Below are 24,111 nucleotides of genomic sequence, written 5' to 3' on the forward strand. Positions count from 1 at the left end.
TATTGTAATTAACCCCGGCAACCGAAAATATTTTTTTCATAACGATTTGAGATTTTCTTTTTCCGTCGAAAAATTTCACACCTTCTCGATTTTTTTTCTGGAAACTGGGTAGGATTTCGGAGGTAGGTCTATTGACCAAAAATTATTGTAATTGACCCTCGCAACCAAAAATAATTTTTTCAAAACGATTTGAGATTTTTTTTTTCATCGAAAAATTTCACACCTCGATTTTTTTTCTGGAAACTGGGTAGGATTTCGGAGGTAGGTCTATTCACCAAAAATTATTGTAATTAACCCCGGCAACCGAAAATATTTTTTTCATAACGATTTGAGATTTTTTTTTTCCGTCGAAAAATTTCACACCTTCTTGAATTTTTTTCTAGAAAGTGGGTAGAGTTTCGGGGGTATGTCTATTCACCAAAAATGATTGTAATTGACCCCCGCAACCGAAAATATTTTTTTCATAACGATTTGAAATGTTTGAATTTAATTGTTAATAACTTTTTAACAAAGCCTCCATCAACAAATTGGTATTCTTGGTTTTCGTCTTATTTTGGCCTCTAGAATCTCCCATTAAAATTTTTCCCAGGGGTGGCCGAACACCCTGTGTATACACTCCTCGAGCAACCCGTAGAAAGTTAGCAAACGAGGTTTTTGAAACTTTTCCCTCGATCTTAACACATGAAATTAAACATAATTAAACCACCCCACTTAAAAAAACACAGACACTAATCATACACTTTAAATGCAAGTATTGGGCGCAACCCAAGGTACTGCAAATTATTCAAAAAAAAAAGAAAACCGTTGAAAGTTACTCTTTACCTCAATACAGCAAGTTGTAACAAATTAATAAATTTAAACAAACTGTATTACACTCTCGAACTTTATTGCATCGAAAGATACCTTCGAAACTCTGAAATGAACCCAAAAGAAGAATCCTCGGTGGACAAATTTTCCTGGATAAAAATATTATTTTACGTAATAATCGCGTACGCGTGTTCTAATACGCTTCGAAAAATACACGTACCGAGCATAGGGTGAAATAAGAACGTGAATAGTGAAAAGCACGAGTGAACTAAACTCAAGGTTTTTCGAGCGTCGCGTAACTCGCGTCCGACGATCAATATATTAATTGGCAATTACAGACTTTCGTCGAGCTGTGCGATATATCCGTTTGGCGATTAATACGGCATTAACTTCGAAATTCAGTAATGGAAGTTCGTCTCTGGCAATTTTTCGATCGGGAATTACGCGGTGCGCGGGTAGGGGGTGATTCGGAAGCGAAAATCAAGTCGCGGCCGAAACGCGCGAGTTTCTCGTCGGTTCCCGATAATCCTCGAAGCGGTTTTCCGTCGGGGACCATCTTTACCCGGGGAACAATCGATTTTCTCCGGATTTACGAGCGAAGTGGAGGGACCGTTCGACGCGAATCGAAAAACGAAAAAACGATTTCTCGTCGTCGGGTGCTGGGGGAAGGGGGGGATTCGATACGCGAAGCGTGACAAACCGAAGGCCACAAATATTTTTGTCAAACGATTTTGTAATGCGATTACGCGACGGCACGGAACGTACTTGGACCGAGCGAAGCCGAAACTCGATGAACCGCCTGGCAATAGTTGGATCACCGGTCGAAGCTTTTTCTCCCGGATCGGTCGACGTCGAAGCCACGCTTACCCGAAACGCGTTGAAAACCGCTGGAACCGAATTCGATAAATCTTATCGTCGCCGGTGACCGTTGCGTCCCACGATAAACGGTTTCGATATCTCCGTCGAATCTATTCGAATTTGTTTCGCGAGCTCGACCGCAGCGCCGTGCAATCGACCGTCGAAAGATTTAAGAGGTTATTTTCATCGGACGGGATAAAACAGAAAATATCGATTCCCTTTTAATTATATTTTTCTGCGAGCTTTTCGGACAGTAGGAATTATTGGAATATTGGAAGGAAGAATTTAGACTTGCAAAATGTTAGCGACCGATACGCGATGGATTCGTAAAATAATAATGAAAGTTTGAACTCGGAACCACCGTTGGCCGCAACGCGCGCTTGCTGGGTCGAAACAACGAGCTGGTAAACAAAAGCTGGATTTCGGGCGTATATCTTTCGACCAAAAATGATTGTAATCGGCCCTTGCAACAGAAAATAATTTTTCCAAAACGATTAAAAGTTCTTCTTTTTCCACCCAAAATTTCCAACTCCTACTCGAATTTTTTTCTCGAAAGTGGGTAGGATTTCGGGGGTATGTCTATTCACCAAAAATGCTTGTAATTGACCTCTGTAACTAAATATAATTTTTGTAGTATGATTTGAAAGTTTTTAATTTCGTCGCAAAATTTCGGTACCTACTCGAATTTTTTTCTCGAAAGTGGATAGGATTTCAGGGGTATGTCTATTCACCAAAAATGTTTGTAATTGGCCTCCGAAACCAAAAATAATTTTTTCATTTAATTTTTTAGTAACTTTTTAACGATGTCGTTGAAAGATTTGAGAGGTTATTTTCATCGGACAGGATAAAAAAGGAAATATGGATTCTCTTTTAATTATATTTTTTTCCGAGCTTTTCGGACAGTAGGAATTATTGGAATATTGGAAGGAAGAATTTAGACTTGCAAAATGTTAGCGACCGATACGCGACTGATTCGTAAAATAATAATGAAAGTTTGAACTCGGAATCATCGTTGGCCGCAACGCGCGCTTGCTGGGCCGAAACAACGAGCTGGTAAACAAAAGCTGGATTTCGGGCGTATATCTTTCGACCAAAAATGATTGTAATCGGCCCCTGCAACTGAAAATAATTTTTCCAAAACGATTAAAAATTCTTCTTTTTCCACCCAAAATTTCCAACTCCTACTCGAATTTTTTTCTCGAAAGTGGGTAGGAGTTTAGGGGTATGTCTATTCACCAAAAATGCTTGTAATTGATCCCTATAACTAAATATAATTTTTGTAGTATGATTTGAAAGTTTTTAATTTCGTCGAAAAATTTCGATATCTACTCGAATTTTTTTCTCGAAAGTGGGTAGAATTTCAGGGGTATGTCTATTCACCAAAAATGCTTGTAATTATCCTCCGCAACCAAAAATAATTTTTTCAGAATGTTTTGAAACTTTTCAATTTTGTCGAAAAATTTGGGCACCTATTCGAATTTTTTTCTCAAAAACGCGTGAGATTTCGTGGGTATGTATAATGACCAAAACTGATAGTAATTAACCCCTACAACCGAAACTAATTTTTCCAGAACGATTTGAATCTTTTCCATTTCGTTGAAAAATTTAGGCACTTATCCGAATTTTTTTCTCGAAAATGGATAGGATTTCGGAGGTATGTCTATTCACCAAAAATGCTTGTAATTGACCTCTGTAACTAAATATAATTTTTGTAGTGTGATTTGAAATTTTTTAATTTCGTCTAAAAATTTCAATACCTACTCGAATTTTTTTCTCGAAAGTGGGTAGAATTTCAGGGGTATGTCTATTCACCAAAAATGCTTGTAATTGGCCTCCGCAACCAAAAATAATTTTTTCAGAATGTTTTGAAACTTTTCAATTTTGTCGAAAAATTTGGGCACCTATTCGAATTTTTTTCTCAAAAACGCGTGAGATTTCGTGGGTATGTATAATGACCAAAAATGATAGTAATTAACCCCTGCAACCGAAACTAATTTTTCCAGAACGATTTGCATCTTTTCTATTTCGTTGAAAAATTTAGGCACTTATCCGAATTTTTTTCTCGAAAGTGGATAGGATTTCGGAGGTATGTCTATTCACCAAAAATGCTTGTAATTGACCTCTGTAACTAAATATAATTTTTGTAGTGTGATTTGAAATTTTTTAATTTCGTCTAAAAATTTCAATACCTACTCGAATTTTTTTCTCGAAAGTGGGTAGGATTTCAGGGGTATGTCTATTCACCAAAAATGCTTGTAATTGGCATCCGCAACCAAAAATAATTTTTTCAGAATGTTTTGAAACTTTTCAATTTTGTCGAAAAATTTGGGCACCTATTCGAATTTTTTTCTCAAAAACGCGTGAGATTTCGTGGGTATGTATAATGACCAAAAATGATAGTAATTAACCCCTGCAACCGAAACTAATTTTTCCAGAAGGATTTGAATCTTTTCTATTTCGTTGAAAAATTTAGGCACTTATCCGAATTTTTTTCTCGAAAGTGGATAGGATTTCGGAGGTATGTCTATTCACAAAAAATGCTTGTAATTGACCCCTATAACTAAATGTAATTTTTTCAGAATGATTTGAAATTTTTTCAATTAATTTTTTAGTGACTTTTTAACGATACCGTCGAAAGATTTGGGAGGTTATTTTCATCGGACGGGATAAAAAAGGAAATATGGATTCTCTTTTAATTATATATTTTTCCGAGCTTTTCGGACAGTAGGAATTATTGGAATATTGGAAGGAAGAATTTAGACTTGCAAAATGTTAGCGACCGATACGCGACGGATTCGTAAAATAATAATGAAAGTTTGAACTCTGAACCACCGTTGGCCGCAACGCGCGCTTGCTGGGCCGAAACAACGAGCTGGTAAACAAAACGAGACGAACGCTCCAGCCGGTCACACTGTAACGCGCATACAACCTATTTAGCTTGTCAACGTTCAATGATTTTGATATTCCACCACTTTCCGTACACTTACCCATTTTAGCTTGTGCATTATTTTGGACGTACTCGCGCGTCGGAGCGCGAAAATCACTTTGACGCGATATTTTTGAAAACAGTCGAGCAAATATAGCTTTGCGGGGAACGTATCGAAAAGTTTAAAATGGGAATATCCACATAGGATTTTACAGTCGCGTTTTTTAAAAACCATATTCCTTTGGAAAGTGTGAAACAGAAATTAATTTTTTCAGAAATTTACACAGCATTCATGAAATATTGCAATAATGGTGTAGACCAACAGTTTGCAAAGAGAGGGGAATTATAACTTCTACATTTCAATTATGAGGTAATATGTCATAACCCTATAGATTTATCCTATACAGATTAGGAATCGTCAATTCGATTGTCGGATTTCATATTTAAAATTACAGAATTCGTAAATACTATTGTTTAGTTTCAATAAAAATCTAAGATTTGTTAAAATATAATGTGCCCGACGCGATATCGTGTCTTCGCGGAAATATCGTAACGATACGGGCACCAATTATCCATGTTTGTTTTCTTTAGCCATTCGCGCGCGTAATCCGTCGATTTTATATAATTCTACGAATATTGTGCTCAATTTGAATATGCATTTAATTTGTATTGCTTAATGTATTTGCTGTACGATTAAATACACTTAATAATATTTTAATCAGTCAATTTCCTACCGGTTTTCCAAATTTATTTCATTTATAATCTTGTGATGTAATAATTTTATAACAAGTAATGCATACATTTGGAGGGGGTTGTGTACGTTTCAGTTTGCCTGTGCGAAAATCCATACAGGTGTTACAGAAATTTCGTCGACCGCGTAGATTGTCGGAAGGGTGGGGGAAAAATGCCCAAAGATTCGTCTGGAAAATCGCAAAAATCGGACGATGGCGGCCGAAACCACGCCACGGCGCCACAAAGTTCGGCCGTAACGAGCGTTCGGTGTTTTCCCTCGCCTCTCTTCCCTTCCATCGTCCCGGCTACCGAGCTTTGCAAAATATCCGCAATTCCCGATCTCCGTTGACGCAATCACCACACCGACACTTCGAATTCTCTCTCTGCAGGCTAATAATCGATACACGAATTCTATCGCTCGACCACCGCGTCCACAGAAGTCTCTCTCGGTCCCCTTTTACGTCGATCGCGCTGGAAAAATGGCGTCGTCGACGCGACGACGCTAAAATCGGCGCGCGAACGGCCGCACGACGGTAAACGCGCGCTGAAATAATTATTAGGCGGAATCGACGAGGACCGTTCGACATCGAGGCGCGTACGTAACGTTCCCTCTTAATTATTAATCGACCTCTCTCGATACTTCTTCGTCGTACGGTGTCGTCGTCCATAAAATCGAAAGCTTTTACCAGACTGCTCGCGTGGATGAAGCAAACGGTTTAGATAGGACATACAGGGTGTCCCGTGACGCGTGGGACACCGCTTTACCGATCGATTCTGCGTTAGAATTATCGATCGTACCGGTAACTGTAAAACCCAATCGATAACCTAAGCAAACAGCTATCGAAACACCGTGTAATTATGAAATCTTAATGTCCTTGTGTAATGAGCTCCGTGTGCTGAGTCGTAACTACGTTCGTTCTCTTTTTGAATTAAAATAAATATACAGGGTGTTCGGCCATCCCTGGGAAAAATTTTAATGAGGGATTCTGGAGGCCAAAATAGGACGAAAATCAAGAATACCAATTTGTTGATGGAGGCTTCGATAAAAAGTTATTAACGTTTAAAGATCCGCTCGTTTTGAATTTTTTTCTCGAAAATGCGCAGGATTTCGAAGATATGTGTATTCACCAAAAATGCTTGTAATTGGCCTCCGCAACCAAAAATAATTTTTTCGGAATGATTTGAAACTTTCCAATTTTGTCGAAAAATTTAGGCACCTATTCGAATTTTTTTCTCAAAAACGCGTGAGATTTCGGGGGTATGCATAATGACCAAAAATTGTTGTAATTAACTCTCGCAACCGAAAATAATTTTTCCAAAACGATTTGAAACTTTTCAATTTTGTTGAAAAATTTAGGCACTTATTCGAATTTTTTTCTCGAAAGTGGATAGGATTTCGGAGGTATGTGTATTCACCAAAAATACTTATAATTGGCCTCCGCAACCAAAAATAATTTTTTCAGAATGATTTGAAACTTTCCAATTTTGTCGAAAAATTTAGGCACCTATTCGAATTTTTTTCTCAAAAACGCGTGAGATTTCGGGGGTATGCATAATAACCAAAAATTGTTGTAATTAACTCTCGCAACCGAAAATAATTTTTCCAAAACGATTTGAAACTTTTCAATTTTGTTGAAAAATTTAGGCACTTATTCGAATTTTTTTCTCGAAAGTGGATAGGATTTCGGAGGTATGTGTATTCACCAAAAATGCTTGTAATTGGCCTCCGCAACCAAAAATAATTTTTTCAGAATGATTTGAAACTTTCCAATTTTGTCGAAAAATTTAGGCACCTATTCGAATTTTTTTCTCAAAAACGCGTGAGATTTCGGGGGTATGCATAATGACCAAAAATTGTTGTAATTAACTCTCGCAACCGAAAATAATTTTTCCAAAACGATTTGAAACTTTTCAATTTTGTTGAAAAATTTAGGCACTTATTCGAATTTTTTTCTCGAAAGTGGATAGGATTTCGGAGGTATGTGTATTCACCAAAAATGCTTGTAATTGGCCTCCGCAACCAAAAATAATTTTTTCAGAATGATTTGAAACTTTCCAATTTTGTCGAAAAATTTAGGCACTTATTCGAATTTTTTTCTCAAAAACGCGTGAGATTTCAGGGGTATGCATAATGACCAAAAATTGTTGTAATTAACTCTCGCAACCGAAAATAATTTTTCCAAAACGATTTGAAACTTTTCAATTTCGTTGAAAAATTTAGGCACATATTCGAATTTTTTTCTCGAAAGTGGATAGGATTTCGGAGGTATGTGTATTCACCAAAAATGCTTATAATTGGCCTCCGCAACCGAAACTAATTTTTCCAGAACGATTTGAAATTTTTGAATTCTTAATAACTTTTTAACGATGCCTCAATCAACAAATTAATATTCTTGATTTTCATCTTATTTTTGCCTCTAGAACCTCCCATTAAAATTTTTCCCAAGAGTGGCCGAACACCCTGTATAAGCGGATGTAAAAGTGTTCTGCTCGATAATTCCCAACATTCTGCGTATAAAAATAATAAAAAAATGTTTCCTAGCGGTTCTTATACGCTGCAGAATACCCTGTACGTCCTCGAAAAGAGGATGCAAGAGGAACCATCAGTGCAGCAGCGTCTCTGTAGTCGTACGCGGCAAAGATTCTAACAAATTCCGTATTTTCTTTCTGTTCCAGCCAATGCAACCAGATTGAGGCATTCGAGACACCTGGACACGAGATCGCAGTTCTCCACTGACGAGGAATTAACGGTGAGTGCTTTTAGAATCTCTGTTGATTCGATTTCTCACCCTTGAAACCGCCCCCGCATCCTTCCGCCCAGTTTCCTATTCTCCTGCACGGGATCCCTTTCCTCTTCCTTTTCCGCGAGATCTTTTCTTTTCGAACAGTTGAAAACCGCGTCGTTTCTCACCGTGCCGGTGGATAATAGATTCGCCGCGTTGGATTCCGCGAACGCGAAACGACTGAAATATTTACGCGATCCCGGTTGCCGCTTCGTAGCGACGCGTCGATCGATCCCCCCGATTCACCTTTTTGTACCGATCGCCGAATCCTCGGATCCGACGCGAAAAGAGTAGCTGAGGCTAACGTCGTTAACGTGCTCAATTTTAACGACGCCCGGAGAAACCCAGGAGTCGACGGTGGATCTCGCGGTATCGTGTTTGCCAACGCGAGTTCCGCAAACCCGTGGCAAACTACTCGAACGCGATCGATTCCCGGGGAATATCCTCGAAACTTTGGTTATTTTGGAAAACGAAACCGGCACCGAAGAAACACTCGAAAAATAGTCCACGTTCAGAGTATGCATCGTAAATGACAGATGTAATATGTAAGGGACAGCAAAATATATTATTGCTACTAAAATTTAGCAAAATAATTAGTGTACAATACGCTGCATAATTTTAGACTTCCTGAGGATTGTTCAATTATACAGGGTGTCCCGGTTTTTCCCGGCCAAACTTTGCCATCGTGTTCTACACGCAAAAGTAAGAAAAAAATGTTATATGAACATATGCTCTTAAATGTTTTATTGAAGAGTTATAACCAATAATGTAAAATGATGATGAACTGGCATTTCGTCGACACAGCGTACGAACGTATTAGACATTTTTCAAAATGACGTCCGTTATTAGGAATACAGGATTGGTATCTAACAAAAAGTGACCGTATTGTATTACTAATTTCTTCATTTATTTATTTATTATTTATTGATTGGTTATTTATTGATTTATTTATTGGTTATAACTCCTTAATAAAGCATTTAACAGCATATGTTCGCATAACATTTTTTTCTTACTTTTGCGTGTAGAATATGATGACAAAGTTTGGCTGGAAGAAACTGGGACACCCTGTATATTATCCTTTTAATATTCTCCCGGATAACTGACCTGCCATTTACACGATACAGGCAATACTCTCAGGCGTTTAAAATATTAAACGGTTGAATTGTTTGGCCCGATTCTCTCAAGAGCATCCGTACGAATGCACCCAAATGTTAGTTATTAGATACTCTCTTGTGTTCAGCCAACAGTTTACGGAACTAAACTTGCAAATAGTCCATTAATAGAACCTGCAATTTAGGGCACGATTACGATTTCCGTGACCCCCTACTTTAAAGGTTAAATTTGTGTTCTTGGGATCATTTTAAGAAAAAAATTGTGTATGTTATAGGTACCAAATCGTTCTAAAAAAATTATTTCTAGGTTCTGGGGTCAATTACAATCATTTTTGGTGAATAGACATACCCCCCAATTCCTACCCACTTTCTAGAAAAAAAATCGAGGTGTGAAATTTTTCGACGGAAAATAAAAATTTCAAATCGTTCTAAAAAAATTATTTTCGGTTGCGGGGGTCAATTACAATCATTTTTGGTCATTAGGCATATCCCCGAAATCTTGCGCATTTTGGAGCAAAAAATTCATTACGGATGAAACTTTAAACGTTAATAACTTTTCAACGAAGCTTCCATCAACAAATTGGTATTCTTGATTTTCGTCTTATTTTGGCCTCTAGAATCCCCCGTTAAAATTTTTCCCAGGGTTGACCGAACATTCTGTATGTTTTTTTCTTAGAATGATCCCAAGAACACAAATATAACCTTGAAAGTTGGGGCCAGGCAAATCGTAATCTCCCCCAAGGAGTTTAAGGAGACTTTTAACGAACAAAATCTTGTGAATATAACGTACATGTTAACTCGATCGAGGCGAGACGACTGACTTTTTTTGTCCTTGCCATCGAGAAGCATCTACGTTTTTTACGTGGCGCGGCCAGACGGTTATTTTACATTGTGTGTGCTGGCTCGCCTGGTGGCTCGTCGGTTAGGGTATCGCGTTACAGTCGGAGCGTCTGGAATTTTCTCAAGTTCCACGAATTCGCAGAAGGGATTACGATAAGATGGCTGGCCGAATAATGAAGTAACCGTCGGTGGGTTTTTTCCACGACTCCGTGGGAATTGATTTTTGTTTTGACGTTCGCAGATGATGCCGGGCGAAAATCACAATCACAAGCCAGTGTTTTCGAATTGTTCGAATTACGCGCCGATCGTGAAAGAGGAGGAACCAGCAGGTACTGTGGTAATTCAAGTGCACGCCGAGGACAGGGACCATCCGGACGAGGGAGGTACGTTGGAACCTAAAAACGGACACTTTCGAGACGGAGAAGTCCGAGATTTGCCATTTAAGAATCTAGATCAACCGTTTGTTCTTTAAATCTGTCGCTCGTGGCGTGTTAAATTTATCAAGTTAAATGCGTCGCATCTTCAATTGCTCTCTAGTAGTAACATCGGAATTAATCTATAATTCAAGCGTTTAATACTAGATTTACGGGCATTGATCGCACGTATATTTATTAATACCTCTCATGTTGACGATTACCTTAAAATACGATTTTTCTTTTAATTAGAATATGTATCCATGCCATTGCATCAAACAAATTCAACATAAGTTGTTAAAAAATAATATTTACGCATTCTTCCGTAAATCTAGTGTTAAACGTTTATTATTTACACGGAAAAAATTAATTAATAGGGTAAATTAATAGATAAGGATGTAGAACGTTCGTCGATTCGGGAATGTTTTCATACTGCGAAATAAACATCGAACGTTTGTTAATAAATATGCAGATATTTCGACTGTAAACAGATAAGGCGAATAAATTAGTTTGCTCGTTTCTGATTGATCGAAATGTTGGGGGATATAAACGGTTCGAAGTCGTTGATTTCACAGAGTAAATAATTTTTATTTATCGTTCGGAACAATATGCACGCAGGTACGATCACGTACAGCTTCGTAACAGCTCCCGGCGAGAAGCTGAAATTCGAGATCAACAACAGGACCGGACTAATTAGGACTACTCAAGTGCTGGACAGAGACGAACCTGCTAGGGAAAAGGAAGCTTACCTGACTGTTCTCGCGACCGACAACGGAAGGCCTCAACTCGACGACGTGTGCACGTTCAAAGTCACCATCGAAGATGTGAACGACAACTCGCCGGTTTTTGACAAAGTGGTAAGTGGTTTCGAAGCTGGGTCGATTCGAGTGCTCTATGGGTCATCGGTCTGTTCGTCCACGGTTCTCTCGTACCGACGAAAATTGATCGCTTCGGACACGGCGGTCACTTACCGTCCGCTGATCCTACGCCTATGCGAATTCTCGTATACAGTGTCTATTGTCTTTTATATTAACAACTAAACACAGAAATTCCCTGCTTTTTCTAATAACCATCTATAAACTGAATTTGGAACAAATACGAACTTCGATCTGGTAGGTTTCAATCGATAAGAGCTGTTTAAAATATTTTAAAAAGTGCCGGTCACCGGTGACCACCATAGCAGTCAACGAGATAACCGTTCAAAATCGATACTTTTTCGAGACCCACGATGGTTTCAGACTCGTGAATCTTTTTATTTCGAATAGAATTTGAAATCAACTTGGCAGATCCGCAGCAATTTGATCGATCTTGAACTGGTCGCGGTTTCTTCCGATACCACACGCTCTCGAGACTTTTTCACGAATAATTTTTGCTCCTCTACCAACGTACGCGTGCCCCCACCTTTATACGACTGTGCTACTAACCACCTTTTGCTTCGTTTTTGTTTCTTTTTCTAAACCCAGGTCTTCCGTGGATACGTATGGAAGGTTGGTCTCGAATTTTGCGGTGTGAATGTAATTTCGATGTTTTTCTGTGGGAATGCGAATGCGAATGCGTCGTTTTTTCGTTCCGCATCAGATCGCTTGCGCGATTCGGACGGTACGATCGCGCTGCTTCAGAGAGATGGAAGCTGCAATTTATTACGATTAATACATTCGAGACCGTCTCGCTCGTCTATTTTATTTATTTGCTCCTAATAGAAACGCAAATATTAAAATATAAACAAAAATCAAAATTTTGTTAGAAATGGTATTGATGTACCAACTTGGTTGTTTTTCCTATTAGTATGTGGCGACACCGCCAGAGGGTCCGCTCTCTCACAAGCGATCGACTAACTCTTTTGTTTCTATATACAGGGTGCTCGGCCACCCCTGGGAAAAATTGTAATAGAAGATTCTAGAGACCAAAATAAGACGAAAATCAAGAATATCAATTTCTTGACTGAGGCTTCGTTAGTAAGATAGTAAGTTATTAAAAAATTAAAATAAAAAATTTCAAATCGTTCTGAAAAAATTATTTTCGGCTGCGGGGTTCAATTACAATCATTTTTGGTCGTTACACATACCCTCAAAATCTCCTAGAAAAAAATTCAAGAAGGTGTGAAATTTTTCGAGGGAAAAAAAAAATTTCAAATCGTTTTGGAAAAATTATTGTTGGTTGCGAGGGACAATTACAATCATTTTTGGTGAATAGACCTACCTCCGAAATCTTACCCAGTTTCCAGAAAAAAAATCGAGAAGGTGCCTAAATTTTTCGACAAAGAAGAAAAATTTCAAATCGTTTTGGAAAAATTATTTTTGGTTGCAGGAATCGATTACAATTATTTTTGGTCGTTACACATACCCTCGAAATCCTACCCACTTTCGAGAAAAAAATTCAAGAAGGTGTGAAATTTTTCGAGGGAAAAAAAAAATTTCAAATCGTTTTGGAAAAATTATTGTCGGTTGCGAGGGACAATTACAATCATTTTTGGTGAATAGACCTACCTCCGAAATCCTACCCAGTTTCCAGAAAAAAAATCGAGAAGGTGCCTAAATTTTTCGACAAAGAAGAAAAATTTCAAATCGTTTTGGAAAAATTATTTTTGATTGCAGGAGTCGATTACAATCATTTTTGGTCGTTACACATACCCTCGAAATCCTACCCACTTTCGAGAAAAAAATTCAAGAAGGTGTGAAATTTTTCGAGGGAAAAAAAAAATTTCAAATCGTTTTGGAAAAATTATTGTCGGTTGCGAGGGACAATTACAATTATTTTTGGTGAATAGACCTACCTCCGAAATCCTACCCAGTTTCCAGAAAAAAAATCGAGAAGGTGCCTAAATTTTTCGACAAAGAAGAAAAATTTCAAATCGTTTTGGAAAAATTATTTTTGGTTGCAGGAGTCGATTACAATCATTTTTGGTCGTTACACATACCCTCGAAATCCTACCCACTTTCGAGAAAAAAATTCAAGAAGGTGTGAAATTTTTCGAGGGAAAAAAAAATTTCAAATCGTTTTGGAAAAATTATTGTCGGTTGCGAGGGACAATTACAATCATTTTTGGTGAATAAACCTACCTCCGAAATCCTACCCAGTTTCCAGAAAAAAAATCGAGAAGGTGCCTAAATTTTTCGACAAAGAAGAAGAATTTCAAATTGTTTTGGAAAAATTATTTTTAGTTGCAGGAGTCAATTACAATCATTTTTGGTCGTTACACATACCCCCGAAATCCTACCCACTTTCGAGAAAAAAATTCAAGAAGGTGTGAAATTTTTCGAGGGAAAAAAAAATTTCAAATCGTTTTGGAAAAATTATTGTCGGTTGCGAGGGACAATTATAATCATTTTTGGTGAATAGACCTACCTCCGAAATCCTACCCAGTTTCCAGAAAAAAAATCGAGAAGGTGCCTAAATTTTTCGACAAAGAAGAAGAATTTCAAATTGTTTTGGAAAAATTATTTTTAGTTGCAGGAGTCAATTACAATCATTTTTGGTCGTTACACATACCCTCGAAATCCTACCCAGTTTCTAGAAAAAATTCGAGAAGGTGTGAAATTTTTCGACAGAAAAAAAAATTTGACACTTGCTAGGATCACCTTACTATGATGAGTCTACTAGCAGGCTCAGAACCAAAACATCTATCTCTTTTACTATTCCTCTGTACAGCCGCCATACACTTTAGAAAAATAATCGGTACAACGCGTCGGTCTCGAATCGATAGAAATTATTTAGTAATGATGCGAAATACAAGGAACAAACGCAAAAAAGTTGTAAAAAGAAATTTTAACGCAATCTTACCGATCGTATCGCTGCTTGTCGTAACGTATGGTCTGGGTTAGATCTCGACGCATGCACCTAACGCGTGTAGGAATTTAGAAGAGAAAACGCGCGACAGGGACGAAATTCGTTTCGAGCCGCTTGCACGAGAGACGTCCCCATCGATCGTGTGCACCAAAAATCGCAAATCGGCGACGTGTGCGTTGTTCGAGCGAAACCGAATCTCGTTTGTTTTCCGGTTGGCGTCGGCGTCGACGCGTAGGCGTACACCGAGTCTGTACCTCAAGACTTGCCTCTTGGCCGCGAGGTGATGAGAGTCTCCGCCACTGATATCGACGACGGCAACAATTCTGTCGTCTACTACAGCCTGTCGCCTAAGAGGCCGGAAGACGGAGTCTACTTTCGAATCGATCGCAACACCGGCGTCATATTCCTCAACAGAACCATCGACGTGAGTATCGTCGTCCATCGGTCGACGCGATTTGTTCAACGATCGATCGATCGAATGGGCTTTTTCATCCGCAGAGGAATCCGGATTACAAGTTCAGCATGACCGCGACGGCCGAGGATCAGGGCGAGAATCCCAAGGCGAGCGTGATCGACCTGGACATTCGAGTGGTGGAGTCGCACAAAAAGGCTCCGGCTTTCTTGCCCAGGCCCTCGGAGCCCATCAGACTTCCTGAGACCTTCAGCGACTTCGATCAGAGCATCGTGAGACTTAAGGCCGTCTCGAACAGCGGCGACAACAGTGGCCTCCTTTTCGAGCTAGTCCCCGGCAGAACCGAGCAGACCAACAAAGGGAACACGTTCAGGTGAGCGGCCGCGACCTCCTCTTTTTCCGCGTCAGACCAGTTGCCAGTTGGTCTTGAAAACGAGTTTCCACTCGATACGGATAAACGCAACTAGTCCCCATTTGTACAAAAGTCAATTCTAGTTTACATTAAATACGTAAGGTAAACAATACTTTGTAATCCTCGACAGGCTGGAGTCGACCAAGGACGTGGCGGACATCAAACTCGCCCAGCATCTCGACTACGAGAGCAACACGGTGTACACGTTGATCGTGCGGGTGCAGAACAAGTACCAGTTGGCCGCCGAGACCGTGATCGACATCGAAGTGCTTGACATGAACGACAATATTCCGATGTTTCGCGAAATGAAGAAGGGCAGCGTGCTCGAGAACGAACCGCCAGGCGTGCCCGTGATGCAAGTGCGGGCCATCGACGCGGATGGGACATCGGCGCACAATCAGGTACTCCCTTTCTTCGTACGTTAACACTTTATCGACTAGGACGTCGTTACCGACCGGTAAACGCTGCCGGTAAAAAAGTCAGTCGATAGGCTTTCGGTCGGTAAAAAGATGGCCAATAGGCTACCGGTCGGTAAAAAAGGAGCCGAATAATAGTTAAGTTCCAATGTCTTCGTAAAAATTCTTCGACGAACTATCTTCTCGGTTTCTTTGCCATTAAGGTCACATACATGCTGGACAACTTTCGGGATTTGTTCGCGATCGACAAGTACACCGGCAACATCACCACTCTGACGACGTTCGACAGAGAAGTCGAGGACACTTACAACGTGAAGGTGATCGCCGTGGACAATTCGCCGAGCGCCCTGTTCCAAAACGGCGAGCACAACAAAGGTCAGCAGGTGTTCCGAATCGAGATAGCGGACAAGAACGACAACGCGCCGCACTTCACCCAAGCCGTCTACACGGCCAACTCGATCCTCGAGAACGCCAACATCAACGCCCCGGTCACCGAGGTGAAGGCTCTCGATTCGGACACGGCCAGCCCGGTCACTTACAGCATCATATACGGGAACACCGACGACAGCTTTTACATCGAGGGCACCACGGGCAAGATTCGCGTGAACAAGCCTTTGGACTACGAGAAGATCACGGAATACAACTTGACGGTCAGGGCCTTCGACGGCTTGTACAACGACACCGCCCAGGTAAAGATCTTCATCGAGAACGTCAACGACAATCCCCCCGTCTTCGAAGACTTTGACAAAAACCCGACCATCGAGGAAGAGAAGCTGGTCGAAGGTAAGCCCGAGATCGAAATTTCCTATTTTACACGCGATTCCACGATTTTTAAGGCAAGAGTCACCGTGACAGGAACGTCTTCATCTCCCTACAGGTTGCATCACTACCGTCGTCGCTTACGATCCCGATATAAAGAACAGAAGCGCCGATCAGCATATCGCGTATTTCATCGTGAAGGAGGATCAACAGCCTCTGATAGGAATCGACAAGACCGGTTGCATGACGTTGAAAAAACCCCTGGATCGGGACTCGCCGTTGGGCTATTCGATGTGGACGGTACGTACATAGAGATTTGGAAAAGCGATCGACGAACCTTCCCGTGGGCCATTCTAAATAAGCTTGATGCGCGTTTCAGGTGATAGTGATGGCACGCGACGAAGACGGGTCGCCGACAGCTTTGCGGGAATTGGTAATGGTGAACATCACGCTGATAGACATAAACGACAACGCGCCGTTCCTCGACATGCAGCAACCGGTGGTGTGGCACGAGAACCGTCCGCCCGGGAAGATCACGGAGCTGAAGGCCAGGGACTACGATTCGGACGAGAACGGTCCGCCGTTTCATTACCGGTTCGACGAGGAATATTTGTCCAAGCATTCGATCCGCGACGAGATTATGTCCAAGTTTTCGATCCGCGACGGGAATTTGTACGCAGAGGTAGAGTTCGATAGAGAGGAACGGAAAAGCTACGAGCTTCCTATCGCGATCACGGACAGCGGGCATCCGCCTATGACGGACACGTCGATGCTGGTCGTCATTATCGGTGACGAGAACGACAATCCGATGTCGGAGGGCTCGAGTTCCATATTCGTGTACAACTACAAGGGCGAAGCGCCCGACACGAAGATCGGACGCGTCTACGTGAACGACGCCGACGACTGGGACCTGCCCGACAAACACTTCGCTTGGGCGATGATGCAGAAGGAGGGCTTTCTCTTGAACCAAGAAACCGGCATGATCACCATGCTCTCGGGCACACCGAACGACACGTACGTCCTCAAGTTCATCGTCACCGAGAGCAGCAAGCACATACCCGAGCACCGGGTGCACGCTTACGTGAACGTTACCGTGAAGGAGCTGCCCGAGGAGGCGGTGACCAGGTCCGGATCCGTGCGGTTCGCCGGGATGAGCGCCGAAGAGTTTGTTGCGCCCGACGCGTCCGGCATCAGTAAGAAGGAGATATTTCAGGAGCGGATCGCGAATATGTTGAACGCATCGGTGGAGAACGTGGACGTGTTCACCGTGCTCCACTCGCCCCACCACAACAACAAAAGCTTACTCGACGTTAGGTTTTCGGCGCACGGCAGTCCCTATTACGCTCCTGAAAGGTTGAACACGATTCTGGCAGGACGCATGAAGGAGATAGAGCGGGAGCTCAAGACGAACGTCCTGTTGGTGAACATCGACGAGTGTCTGATCGAGAAGCTGCATTGCAACGACTCGTGTCGCAGTTTCTTGAACGCCAGCACGGTCCCGTCCGCCGTCTACACGAACACGACTTCGTTCGTCGGCGTACGGGCGGTCGTAGACCCGCAGTGCACTTGCCACGTGGCAGAGCCAATCGTTTGTTTGAACGGAGGCACTCCGTTGGCGGAGCATTGCGAGTGCCCGCCCGGTTTCGAAGGCCCCAGGTGCGAGCTGCTGGGCATCGGCTTCCACGGAGACGGATGGGCCGTCATGCCACCGCCTGGTCAAGCTTGCGACGACTCTCATTTGAGTAAGTGCGCTGAAAATAAAGTTTAAACCTTTGAGTGCTGAATACTCCTGGCCAAAGGGTTCATTGGAGACTGAATACGCTCAAAGTTACAAATGTAATTCTCTTCTAATGAATCATTTTATTAGATACATTAAAACTTGACATGATTTTTAAAATACTAATAATTGTGTTGTGGTAAGTGAGTTCGTAGCACTCAAAGGTTTAAAAATTGCTAATCTTTACGCATAGGAATAGAAATAAAGTTGTTGCGTTTGGCAGGTCTCGAGATAACGCCTCACGTGGACAACGGTCTGGTGTTTTACTTCGGCCCCATGACCCACAACTCGGAGATTCAAGACTTCATGGCTTTGGAGCTTCAGCATGGGTTCGCGGTGGTTTACATGGATTACGGCACGGGCACCGTAAGGCTCGATCAGAAGCAAATAAAACTCACCGACGGCAAGAGTCACAGGATAGACGTCTACTGGACGAAGAACGTAAGCTTCCTGTTCTTTCGTTAGAGTAAAAGACAGTTTCGAAATTGATCGAATTTTTGTCACGGGTTACAGTCGATCGAGATGAAAGTGGACAATTGCGGTATATCGGCGTGCATGAGCCTAACCGCGCCGCAAGGCTCGAACGAGTTCTTGAACGTGAACAGCCCGATACAGATCGGAGGTACTCTGACCAATCTGGCGCATCTCGCCTCGCAGTTTGGATGGGATCACAAACCGACCGACAGAGGATTCGTCGGTTGCATACGCAACATGACCTTCAACGGAAACGTAATATCGCGTGCTAAATTAGCCATTCACGTTACCAACGCGGGAAAGAGCCGTTTCTAACCGAGGTTATTGATCTTCGCGTGTTTCAGACGTATAATTTGGGGATGCCCTCGTTGTCGAGGAACGCGGATCCAGGTTGCGATCACAGAATGGCGAAGGCCGTTTCCTTCGGAATCGATACGAACTTTCTGGTCGCTATACTGGTTTGCGTGGCGATCTTGTTGATATTGTTGTTGGCGGTGGTAGTGCATAGGCGAAAAACGGACGACCTGTACAAGGACATGGACGATATAAGAGAAAATATTATCAATTACGAAGATGAAGGGGGCGGCGAGGTCGACACCGGTTACGACTTGAACGTTCTGAGAACTATTTACGACGCCCCGCCCATCGATTCGAAAATAGCGCCTGTCGGCTTGCAGGGAAGAGGTAAGCGAACCGTTACGAGACGACCGACGGAACTGCGATAAAAACCTTAATCTAATTTACACGCCGTTGTCTTCCGTTCGTTTTTAAGCTCCCGACGAAGTTCCAGACATTTGCGGCTTCTTGGACGGCAAGAAGGAAAGCTGCGACAAAGATCCCGACACGAATCCGTTCGACGACGTCAGGCACTACGCGTACGAGGGCGAAGGCAACTCCGAGGGCTCCTTGTCGTCCTTAGCTTCGTGTACGTATTAAAAGTCAACGGGTATCGTCTTCGACCAGCAGTCTGACCGATCCGTTACTTTGCCCGACAGGTACCGATGACGGAGACCTCAAGTTCAACTATCTGTCGAATTTCGGGCCGAGGTTCCGAAAATTGGCGGACATGTACGGCGAAGAGCCCAGCGACGAGGAGAGCGACGGCGTCGGGGAACGGGAGAGCGAGAGCTGGTGTTGAGCCTCGAGATCGATCAAATTTTCACGGAATCATTCGCGAGTTTCTCTCATTTTGTACTTAACCGACGCGAGGACTTTATTTTGCGTTTTCACGTCGCCGTGACTCGACCAAGGGAACACGACCAGGGACAACGGGGGACGACGACGCCGCGACGCGCCCCCGGCTGCCTTTTTCCCTTCATCGAGTTTTACGTTTCACGGATGCCAAAGCGGCAAAAGACAAACTGGACACAAGTATTTTGCCGACAACGACGACTCGTTTTACGCGCGTTTCGTTTCGACAGACTGTCGCGACGATGGGCTCGTCGCGTATTATTTTACTCGCGGGGATCGACGGTTTTCGTTGCAGCGAGCGAGAAATCAAATTCCCGCTGTTTTTTGGTGGGGGGGGGGGGGGGGGAACGGTTCCTTCGTTTCGCGCGACCAGGAATCGATGGAGGCCGGTCGAGGGATTAGGGTAAACGACGAAACGAACGATATTGTATTTTGTTTCTACGCGGCTCGTATCGAAACGGAAACGAACCACGCTATCTTTTATTTTGTTATTTGTTTTTCGAAATCATCGGACAGCGATAAAAGATCATAGAGATATCGTTCGCTCGAGGGGGCACACCACTTGAACGGCTCATAAAACAATTGAATTTTAATTTTCTTTCCCTGAGGTAAATCTTCATTATTTATTTTCTTTTTTTTGTTGACATCATATAAACGAGTCCTCATTCTTTTCTGTGCGTGGCAAATGCAGTCTTTTTTATGGATTGCACAAGAAAGTGCAATATTTCGCAAAATTTATAGTTTACTCTTAGTCCAAGTATAGTCACCTACAGTCTACCAGAATGCATTTAAAAAATGTATGATTACATAGTTTTCCAGTATTATTTCTATACGCAAAGTCAAGGAAGCATATGGACGTTGAAGAGAAACGTGCTATACCTTTGTCAGTTATTAGAATTTCAAACGATCCCTTTAAAACAACGTTTTAGACGCATGAAACTTTGAAAAAGTGCAAGAAAGTTCTCTTGAGACCGTCTGGGTGGTGTGCAACGCCTTGAGGACGCAACGGCCAAGAAAGACTGCGACTGTGTTCATTGTACCAGTTGAAACGACGAGTCCTCGAGCAGCTAGGAGTAACAGGAGACGATGCTATTTTTTAATTTCGAACAATTATGTCGCGTGCGTTCCAACAGCGAGAGATGGACAAAATTTTCGTCCGGTCACGAATAGATTCTCGCTATTCCCAGAACAAAAAAAAAGCTTGATATTCGTAATTGTAACAACGAAAGATTTAAAAACAATAAGGTTAACGGGTCGAATGAAATTTTGCCCGTTTCTGCGTTGAACGGAAGCACGCGAGGCCATCCACTTTTCGATTGCTCGCGATTATTCTCCAACCGGACGAATCGCGAGATACGGCTTGATCTTCGACGGCGAAGGAATATTAATAGTCCTTCGGGGAAGGACGAGCAGCGTTTGTAAGTTTGGCAATCATTCGAGTTACGAGGTTTTTGGACTATTTTTTTATACGTTACATTATATAAATATATATATATATATATATGATATATATATGTGTATGTATGTATATGTATACTAAACGCGAGGAGACATAGGGAAGACGTGCCGAGAATTATAACTACCAGTGACGGGAGTGCGACGTTTGTTGCGATGCACAAGGTGAAAGAAAATGGCGATTCGAATGGCGTGGGAGAACGGTTACACAATGGCACCGAAGAGAGAAACAGAGCGGCATCGCTCTCCATTATTTAACTTATAGAATATTTTATTAACTGGATGTGCGTGAGTGAGAAAGTCGTGTATCGAGTGAGCAAAACTTCACGTAATAGCGAATACAGATATAATAGATTATAAATAGCAATACAAATACAAATATATACGTACATACAGGTACGTGTAGCGTCCCGAGACGATTCGCGGACGCAACGATGATAATTTACGCGCACGCGTCTCTCTGTGGCGTGCACGTGTTCCTCGAGGTTTGCGATCAGCGTCGAGTATAACGAGTAATTATTGTAAGAGACACGGTGTTAGATCGTATTTAAGGATGCGGCGTCATACGTTGCGGGTGGTGTTAGAGAAACGACTCGAAAACCGATGGAGGGAGATCGAGTGCCATACCCGCGCAACCCGACGTTGATTTATCGTTTTTAGCCTGTAATCGAATACCTACCGAATATAGTTTTACTGGCAAAAGATTTGCGGACGAAGCAGAACGCGATACGTTTATTACGTTGGGACGCGAACAGTTCCGTGGCGACGATCGATTTCCGTAATGGAAGCTGCCTCGTCCCGGAACTGGTTGCCCCCATTACTTCTCTTCCATTTCGTCACGCGTATCGCGTGATCGTCGATCGTCGATCGCGTATCGCTCCATCTCGAAGAACAATTTCTACGCCTATATATATGTATATGTATGTATATGTATGTATACATATATGTATGTATATTCGTGTACCTATGTACGCGTGCACGCACGTACGTACACGCATATATATGTGATAATAATTTGTAAGCTTTTTGTACGATAAATCAATGACGATATATATGTATAAATACGTAAAACGCATCGTCCGCGCATTAGACGCGTCGAGAGAGAAAGGGAGAGAGAGAGAGAGAAAAAAAAGCTAAGGTTTAATTTATACGATCAAGGATGCAGCTTAGGCGAAAAGCGTGTGATCTCAGAGGATATGTGAAACCGGGTGGTGAATCCTGCGTATCGATACACGAACGAATGGCTGCCCAGCTTCTTTAGAACGCTTGCCACCGGAGAACAACGACGACACTGCGAGCAAAGACGCCCCACCGTCGGAACCATTGTCGATGTCGTATCCGTCATATCAACGCGCTGGTTTTTTTTAGCGATACACTTTGCAGTACAAAGAACGTGTTTCCGTCGGTGATCGTCGCGGATCGCAGGAGGCGGAACAGATCGCGATGAAACCGAAACACGAACGACTCACGCCGGTTTATTCGCGCCTCCGTACGAAATTTGGAGGGGTTGGAGGGCAGACTCCCGCCCTCCAAATTTCACGTCGATCGGATGGACGGTCGAAACTCTGCACCCGTTTATGGTTTTTGGTCCGAGTCGTTCGCCATCTTTCGGTTTCATCGTGGCAAGTCGACGCGTAGAAGACACACGGCACGGAAAAGCCGTTCGCGATAATTTTACTCTGAACACTGCCCTTCTATGCTAGAGAAAGAAAAAAAAAATAATAAGAGACAAAAAAATCATTTTCACGCGCGAATTCTTTTTCGACGCTTTCCCATTCGATTCGATCGACTCGACTATCCTTCCGCGGCGAAAGAACGAAGAAGCGAATACCCATCGTAACCTGAGTGTACGTAGAGAGGAGAGAGAGAGAGTGAGAGAGAGATTGGGAACGGTGAAGAAAGATACGCGCGTACACAGGCTTCTTGTACATTACCCGAGGTACGCGTAAACGATTAGTTTGGCGACCTACTCAACATGTGATAGTCGATGGCAAGGCATGTATGTGCACACCTTTGTCCTTTACCCGCGATCCATCTATCGTCGTCAGAGATACGTGTAATTTCCTTTTTTTGTAGCAATAAAGTGGAATTCGAATACAAACGTGGAGCGCATCCCCCCGCTACAGAACACCTTGAACGCTAAATGGGCCGGAAATTGCTGCGAGAGAGACCAGAAACGTTTAATTAACCGGATTCTGGTTGGGCTTCGCGTCTCGACGCTCAGATTTATCCGTCACCCGAGGAGGAAACCTTTTCGGCCACCGATTGAGAAACGCTCGAAGAAGCCAGGGACGACGTCGCAAAATTCGCTTCTGATGATTGTTAAAAAAAAAAAATCGCAAACTACTACTTAAAAATTATTTTTTATTTTATTTATTTTATCTACCAGGGGAATTTTTTAAGTTACGTAGTTTACGATCGTCTGTAATGAATATTCTAGCCTGACGGTCTATGCGTTGAAGTGCAAAGCTTACATGCTCGAATGTGGGGCGAGAAAACGATCCATCACGGAGCTTAATAATAACTTTGTTTCACGGTGGGCTCGAAGGGAGAAGTTATTGTACTTTGAATGAAAAGTGTGTCGGTAGAATAACCTAAGGTAGGAGGTTGCACGGCCTTTGAATTTGGTTTAAAGAGAATGGTATTAGAAGAATCATAATTGCACCTCTGCAGCAACCGATGGTAGATTATTCTAATCCTGAGACGGCTTTTATTTTCACGCATATAGTGGACATACAGTAGTGCCCACATAACTGACCGTAGTTATCCCCACCAATTCCCAGAAGCAAAGACGCCGGTCGTTATCGATGCATTGTATACAGAGTGTTCGGCCACCCCCGGGAAAAATTGGCCAAAATATGACGAAAATCAAGAATACCAATTTGTTGATGGAGGCTTCGTTAAAAAGTTATTAATGTTTGAAGTTTTGCCCTTACTGAATTTTTTTCTAGAAAGTGG

The 24,111-nt window shown here is 42.3% G+C and overlaps 1 protein-coding gene across 3 annotated transcripts in view; it reads left to right on the top strand.

Moving 5' to 3' along the window:
• Shg (DE-cadherin) overlaps positions 1 to 23,510 on the top strand; it is a 141,921-nt gene extending 118,411 nt beyond the window's left edge. For 2 of the 3 annotated variants that reach the window (XM_076775899.1, XM_076775900.1), the window contains exons 2-15: positions 8,000 to 8,073; positions 10,300 to 10,441; positions 11,090 to 11,328; positions 14,493 to 14,681; positions 14,756 to 15,042; positions 15,212 to 15,482; positions 15,701 to 16,280; positions 16,375 to 16,556; positions 16,636 to 17,998; positions 18,257 to 18,474; positions 18,547 to 18,762; positions 18,852 to 19,191; positions 19,280 to 19,432; positions 19,503 to 23,510. In XM_076775899.1, coding sequence (XP_076632014.1) covers positions 8,000 to 8,073; positions 10,300 to 10,441; positions 11,090 to 11,328; positions 14,493 to 14,681; positions 14,756 to 15,042; positions 15,212 to 15,482; positions 15,701 to 16,280; positions 16,375 to 16,556; positions 16,636 to 17,998; positions 18,257 to 18,474; positions 18,547 to 18,762; positions 18,852 to 19,191; positions 19,280 to 19,432; positions 19,503 to 19,645 — 4,397 coding nt within the window. In that variant the 3' untranslated portion in view covers positions 19,646 to 23,510. The remainder of the gene's footprint in view (positions 1 to 7,999; positions 8,074 to 10,299; positions 10,442 to 11,089; positions 11,329 to 14,492; positions 14,682 to 14,755; positions 15,043 to 15,211; positions 15,483 to 15,700; positions 16,281 to 16,374; positions 16,557 to 16,635; positions 17,999 to 18,256; positions 18,475 to 18,546; positions 18,763 to 18,851; positions 19,192 to 19,279; positions 19,433 to 19,502) is intronic. The other variant, XR_013080544.1, reaches the window with a different exon arrangement.
• The last annotated feature ends 601 nt before the right edge of the window (positions 23,511 to 24,111 follow it).

The sequence above is a fragment of the Colletes latitarsis genome, chromosome 10 (assembly GCF_051014445.1).
Source record: "Colletes latitarsis isolate SP2378_abdomen chromosome 10, iyColLati1, whole genome shotgun sequence".
In the NCBI taxonomy this organism is placed as follows: domain Eukaryota; kingdom Metazoa; phylum Arthropoda; class Insecta; order Hymenoptera; family Colletidae; genus Colletes; species Colletes latitarsis.